This window comes from Chinchilla lanigera, unplaced genomic scaffold, assembly GCF_000276665.1.
Source record: "Chinchilla lanigera isolate Chin_1 unplaced genomic scaffold, ChiLan1.0 scaffold00188, whole genome shotgun sequence".
Classification (NCBI taxonomy): Eukaryota; Metazoa; Chordata; class Mammalia; order Rodentia; family Chinchillidae; genus Chinchilla; species Chinchilla lanigera.
The window spans coordinates 848,031-854,982 of record NW_004955589.1 but is presented as its reverse complement, the minus strand read 5'-3'; the positions used below and the strand labels follow the sequence as shown (position 1 = coordinate 854,982).

At 46.6% G+C, this 6,952-nt stretch overlaps 1 protein-coding gene across 2 annotated transcripts in view; it reads left to right on the top strand.

Moving 5' to 3' along the window:
- Window positions 1-490: 490 nt before the first annotated feature.
- The window catches only part of Tuft1 (tuftelin 1), a 37,492-nt gene continuing 31,030 nt past the window's right edge, over window positions 491-6,952 (top strand). The window contains exon 1 of one of the 2 annotated variants that reach the window (XM_005414569.2): window positions 491-630. In XM_005414569.2, coding sequence (XP_005414626.1) covers window positions 571-630 — 60 coding nt within the window. In that variant the 5' untranslated portion in view covers window positions 491-570. The remainder of the gene's footprint in view (window positions 631-6,952) is intronic. The other variant, XM_005414570.2, reaches the window with a different exon arrangement.

Below are 6,952 nucleotides of genomic sequence, written 5' to 3'. Positions count from 1 at the left end.
GCCGGCTTTGACTTTGGCCTGGGCATCTTGCCAGGGAAGGGCACCTGCCAGACTGGCTTAGGCTAGTCTGAGTGAGCTGGCCCTTGGTGCCTGCCTTTCTACGGAGGAGGTGAAGGTTTACGCAGCTCTACAAGGTCTGCAGGCTGGCCTGTGTATAGGGAGAGGAGAATGTATGGAAGTGTGTGGGGTTCCAAGTCTTCATCCTCTGTAGAGAAGCAGGCAAGATGATTACTTCTGACTGAACCTGATCTTGGAGTTAAGACAAGGCTAGTGAATACTGAGGTACAACCACATACTCTAGACAAAACTGCCAAGCAGCTCTGGGTCACCGCAAAGTCCCATCTTTATGTAAATCTAAGCCAGCGCAGATGGGACTGTCCTGAAGTCGTCTGGCACCGCCCACCTTACGCTTTCCCCCGCTCATTGGCGAACAGTGTCCTCGGGCGTGGCCTATATTCAGCCCCGCCCCTGACGCGCCTATACAAGGGGCGGTTCCGCACGCGCCCGGCTAGTAGGAGCAGGGCTGCCGGGCGGAGGGGTTGGCTCTGCTGGGATCCCAGCGGGAAGAACATGAACGGGACGCGGAACTGGTGTACGGTCGTAGACGTACACCCGGAGGGCGAAACCACGGTAAGAAAAGCGCTCACACGGCCTTCCCTGCTTGGTGTTCTCTGTTCCAGTTCCACCCTGCGCCGAGTTCGCTGACATCACCTTGTGGATTCCCGCGGTCATCCCTTCCTGGTGCTTCTCACTCTCTTGTTTTTCTTTGCCCTGAGGCGCGCAGTGGGAAGGTCAGGATGGAGGGCTGGGGGCGCCCCCGCCCCTTGGGAGGACCCCGCGGCTTCCGCCTGCGGCTGGACGCCGTGAGGCCGCGTGTGATCGTGCGCGTCCCCAGGCGCCCAGGGGCAGCGGGCTTGGGTCGTCAGAGAACGCGCTCCAGGGTTGGGGTCCTTGCGCTCTGTAGGACCTTGTGTCCCACCAGACCGGATGAAGCTTTTCTGTAGGTTCTGGTGACCACAGAGGCCCTTCAAAGAATTTTATGTTGCTTTGGTCAGTAACAAGAAACGGGCAGAGAGTAAACTTCTAGGGCTTGGGACAGAGGGCCAGAGGGCTGTGGGAGACGGTAGGACTCAGATCACTCCCATGTTCGTCGGAGACCCTGCCTTCTGCTAAGAGGAATCGAGCTTTCCACCCGGTGGCCCGGCTCCTTGTCCCTTGCAGTTCTTCTGCTCCCCTCCACTTGTTCCCGGGCGGTTTGGTAGTTTTGCTTCGTCTCCAGCCTCCAAACTCGGAGCAAGGGCTGAAGGAGATGCAGAACCTGGGCCAAAGGGGAGGGAAGCGACGCGTTTGAGAACTTGCAGGTTTCTGGGCCGGGTGAGAGTTGGAGAAAGGGGGCATAACCCAGGGAAGCCTGTCTGCCCTGCTTCCCTCGTTCTGTGGTCCTTAGTCCCTGTCTCCCAGGCTCCGTGTGATTTCGCCTGTCTAGAGACAAAGGAGTGTAATTTGTGGCGGTTTTCTAGGCTTGCTGGGGAATGTAACCCAGTATAGCTGTGAACTATTTTATCGATTTCCAAGAGAGTGAAGTGCAAGCCAACATGATGGGGAGTTTATGACACCCCCCCTCCACCTCCACCCCGAGCAGATTCCCCGGCCCGCGCCTGTCTCAGCTTGCCCCTAAAGTAGAGCTCACTCCGCTGTAGCTATATTATAGCTCTTCTTCAAAGAATATTTGTAGAATAGGTGCTCATTTGAAGTTTAGAGTACAGACGATCATTTCTTTTCACAGTCCCCTGGCTATTTTTGCCACATTACAATACAAGTCTCGCTACTGCCTAAACCTGGCTCCCCAACCTCCAGTCTTTTCCCCCAGCCATAGGGTGCTGAAGAGAGGGAGAAAATCCATCCTCTGTCTTTTGTTGGGCCCAGGCCGTACTCCGTCTTCTCGTTATTTTGGAATGATTCAGACAGAGAAAAGGAGTGTGAGATAAATAAAGGAGAGAGGTGTCTGGACTTTTTCAGAAGTCTAAGACCATGACCTTGGCAGCACTGAGAATGAATTGACGTCCTCTAATATCCCTTGATGTTTTTACTGTTTGGTGACAGAGAAGGAATAAGTAGGAAAACAGTGAGCAAGGAATTCATAGTCTCTGCCACAGGTATGTTTGAAGCTAACCAGAGAGACACCTCTGGAGCAAGCAAGACACAAATACCCTTTTACTCCTTCTTTCTAGGCTGAACTTGAGACTTATTTTACTCAAAAGCTGGGAGTGAAATAACTATGGCTCTGGTCTGATCTTGGAGATGTTCCTGGGCTCTTTAAGAGGGGGAGGAGATGGTAAACAATCAATCAGTCAGGAGACATGCATTGTCCTGGATTCCTCTCCTCTGAGCCAGCCTGCAGATAGAATTTATGGCTGGACAATCCGAAGGAGCCTGTCATGTGTTCATACCATTGAATGAATGCTCAATGTGTGTGCAAGGTGGGAGTGAATAAAGAACGGAAGAGATGTTTTTTTCTGGAGCTGCCAGTGTGGACAGTTGATTGGAGTGTTCTAGAGGGGCTAGAGTCCTGGGACTTTTGGTGTTTTTCCCCCAGCCAAGCAATGTGTGTTACTGCTCTAAACACGGACATGGAAGTAGGACCAGTACACCTACTAGATTATTTTTATGATTGGGCACACATGCAGCAGATATAATGATCCAGTTTTTCAAAACTGCAGACCATAGCCATTGGTGGGCCCAATGCTAATGTAGTGGGGCAGAACCAGCACTAAAAAAGTAGAAAAACTTGCTCTCAGGATGTTAGTGAGGGTAGTCTCCCCCATCTCTCACCCCTGTGCTGGGGATTGAATTCAAGGTGTTCTAGGTAAGTGCTCTACCACTGAGCTATAGCCCCAGCTTTTTTTTTTTTTTTTTTTTTTGAGGCAGGATCTTGCTATGTAGTTTAGGCTGGCCTCAAACTCAACAGTGACCTCCTTCCTTGGCCTCCCAAATGCTGGGATTACAGGTGTGTGCTACCACACTTGGCTGCCCAGCCCTTTTCATTTTTTATTTTAAAACAGTTTGAGACAGGATCCTGCTTAGTTGCCCAGACTGGCCTCAAACTTTTGATCCTCTTGTGTTGGACTCTTCGGTAGGTAGTATTATATGTTAAGAATTATACCCCGCTAGGATAGAGTTTTTGGCGAAATTTTGTTTGATGCATACATATAATATATGTGTGTTGTTTATGGACTGTGATGTGAGATAGACTTAAGGTCAAAAAGTTGGCAAACCACTTTGGTAAGTTATATCAGCGCATAACAGTACAAATAAGCCTCAAACTCATTTTTATTAGATATTTCCATTAACTGCCTTTGATCATAGTAAACAACAGAAAGTGACTATAGCTAGCTTAAGCAGTTCAGATTGAGGGAGTCTTGGGGCCTGGTTAGGTGGAGGGAACTAACAGAGGCTTTCTAATTCTGGGTGAACTGATTCCAGCTGTTTTAGTCATTTTTGCCATTCTGCCCAAGATTCCAGGAAGGGAGTACCATTGTCCTCCTTCCGCTTTCTTTGCCACGGGAGGACAGGGTTCTTTTATGGATAGGCACATAAGATCACCCAGTGAAGAAGGGAGACTCTAAGGCAGAACCCCAGTGTTTTTACCAGTGAAGGACAGTGAAAGCTATGTGGTCAAAGAATAGGTGTCTATGACATTAGATATTGGCCTAGAAGATCTCTGATTTTCTACCTCTCTTTCCTTCCCTCCTTCCTTAATCAAAATAATATATGTGCATGGTTTTAAAAACAACTAATATGTTAGGCATGGTGGTACACTCCAGTAATCCTAGTTCCTCAGGAGGCTGAGGCAGGAGTATTACAAGTTTGACTCCCAGCCTGGGCAATTTAGGAGAGCTTATCTCCCTGTGTAAGGGGTGTGGGGAGGAGGAGAAATCTAATAATATCAATTGGCTTTTAAAAGAGTATAGCAGTCCTCTATTTCAAGTTCTGCTTCATGGAAGTGGCCATTTTCCTCATTTTAGTTGCTTTATCTGGTGTTTAATTTCATGTTTCAGAATAATTTGCTTATAGTAGTATTTCTTGATTTATTGGTATTAGATAGCTATTAAATTCTGTTATAGGAGTTATGGGGAAATGTATCCTCCTACTCCTTACAAGCACATTTCCTGTGATCCTGATATAATTATGACAGTCTTTAGCTAAACTGTGATTTCTGTTAATAGCCTTGTGCCTAAGAGCATGATTGGAATCTAAGTAAAGTGAGCAGTAGCTCCAACATTTGTTTTGCCCGAAATTACTTTGGTAAATTAATTTGTCCATTCTCAACTTTCCTCATCTGTAGAACAGGGATGCCAATTGCATCCTTCTCATCAGGCTGTTGTGGGGATTAAGTAAGATAATACACAGGAAGCATCAAGCACGGTGCCTGGCGTGCTTAGCTGTCCTTTCTATTTGCTACTGGCTTGGCTGAAACTGTTTTACCCTGCTCTGGCTAAGGGATGGAGGACACATCCGGGAACTCTGGCTCAGTCAAGGTTTGCGCCTTCTCATTATGTGGACATTTGTTTATTCTTATAGACTCCTTTCCTCTTTCTTTGGTGATCCAGGTCCCTCTGCCAGTGGAGGCACCTAAGGGTGAGACAGGGCCTATGAGTGGACTGCACAAAGCTCTGAGTGACCTCTTCGAGTCCTAACTCACAGGGGACTGCTCTTACAGGGGGCACCCATCAGGGTTCAGATTTTGGCATCCTTTGCTGGGCCCTTTCCCTCCTCTTTCTTTTTCTGATCTCATAGCCAAGGTAGCTGGTGTGCTCTGCTGCCCTGTGCTCTCTGATAAGATGATTTAATTAATAAGTGTTGCTGTTCCTCAGGATGTGTGCCTTTTTTCATCTTCTTTAGGCCTTGTTTTTGTTTTTTGTGTTTGTTTTTTTGGGGGAGGGGTGCTTGTTTTGATCAGAGAGGGAGACTCTCTCAACACCTGGGGAGGTCTGAAACCTAACATTTTAAAAGGCTAAAATAGTTCACTGCTATGTCTTCCCTGAGTCTCACTCTTTTTTTTTTTTTTTTTTTTTTTTTTTAACTAGAGCTGTGACTTACTGGAGGCTCACGATGAGCTTCATATACATATATGAATTTAGGGCTCTGGAAGGATCAAAACCGAAACTTATATATTTTTATAACAGCTTTATTGCAATATAATTCTTATGCCATGCAATTCACCTATTTAAAATATACAGTTCAGGGCCGGGCTTGGTGGTGCACATCTGTAATTGCAGCACTCCGGAGGCTGAGGCAGGAGGATCACCATGAGTTCAAGGCCAGCCTGACTACATAGTAAGGTCAGGGCCAGCCTAAACTAAATAGCAAGAAACCTGTCTCAAAAAACTAAAAATAAGGGGGCTGGGGATTTAGCTCAGTGGCACAGTGCCTGCCTAGCAAGCATGAGGTTGTGAGTTCAATTCCCGGTACCGGAAAAAATAAAAACAAACAAACAAAAACTAAAAATAAATAAATAAAATATATAATTCACTAGTCTAGTATTTGCAGAGTTGTGCAGTTATCAGTAAATTGATTTTAGAACATTTTCTTCACAAGGAAATCCTGGGCCCTAAGCAGTCACTGTGTATTTCCCCCATCTCTCCAACCCTAGTCAAGTACCAGGCAACTTACTTTTCCTATGAATTTAACTGTGCTGAGTATTTCATATAAATGTAATCATTGCAGTGATCCTGTGTGACTTAGCTTCTTTCAGTTATACTAGCATGTGGTTTTTAGCATTCATTTACATTGTAACGTATATCAGCACTTCATTTCTTGTTTTTTGTTTTTTGAGACAGAGCCTCACTATGTAGTTCAGACTGGCCTTGAACGTACTGCATAGCCCAGTACGTTCCTCTGTATGTTTGGGGTGGGAGAAGGACAGGATTGAGGGACAGAGTGATAGAAGAGCAGACTATAGGGTGAAGATGAATTAATCTCTGTCCTTGAATTCACTGTGACCCCCTTGCCTCAGCCTCCTGAGCACTGGGATCACAGGCATACGCCACCATGCCTGGCTCATTTCTTTTTATGGCTAAATAATATTATATTGTGTGGCTATATTATCATATGATAAAACCATCATGCATAAATATCAGTGGACATTTCAAGTGTTTCTCTTGTTTTGGCTATTGTGAATAATGCTGCTATGAACTTCTGTGTACGAGTTTTTATGTGGATGAATATTTCATTTCTCTTGAAGAGAAATCCCTGAGAGTGGAATTGTTGGGTTAGGATACGTGCAATTTAAAAGAGGATTGATCTGGAATCATTGGTGCTCACCTCCAGACGTTAAACCTGGGTAGGGGAGGAACTCTTGGGCAGAGGAACCTTTCAAGTTTGGTGACTGTCTTTTTTCACTGTGAGACAGGTCTCAGCCTCAGCGCATACAGTTCCCCTTATACCTTTCCATCTGCCCTATTCATTGTGTCTCCATACTTTCAGGAGGGCAGCTGGTGGTGTCTCCAAGCCTGCCAGGAATTTGGGGAATGCTGGGCTTTTGCTTGTGGAGGGAGGAAGGAAGGTCTGAGGGAGGAAGTTTATCCACCCAGGCACTTGGCACCGCCAGCATTGCTGGTGTTTCCCAGGGTGGAGGGAGGTGTGCACTCGGATGGTTTCGATTCCAGACACCTGTGCTCAGAGCGGGTGGGACAAGCTTCCTTGCCAGTGGTAATGATGGTACGTGCCTCTCTGGGTCACAGCACAGCGTCTTGTGAAATTCTTTGGTTTCCTAGGGGTAGGCTGTTTAGCTGAGGGGATAGAAATGCAGTAGGAAGAGAAGGCAAATATGGGAGAGCACGATGAGGCTGGGGAGATGAGGAAAAGGGAGATGATTACCTTGTGTTTGGGACACAAAAGCAAAAACTCACACAGCGAGGTGGTCAGAGTCTGGCGAGGCAAGGTCACTTGC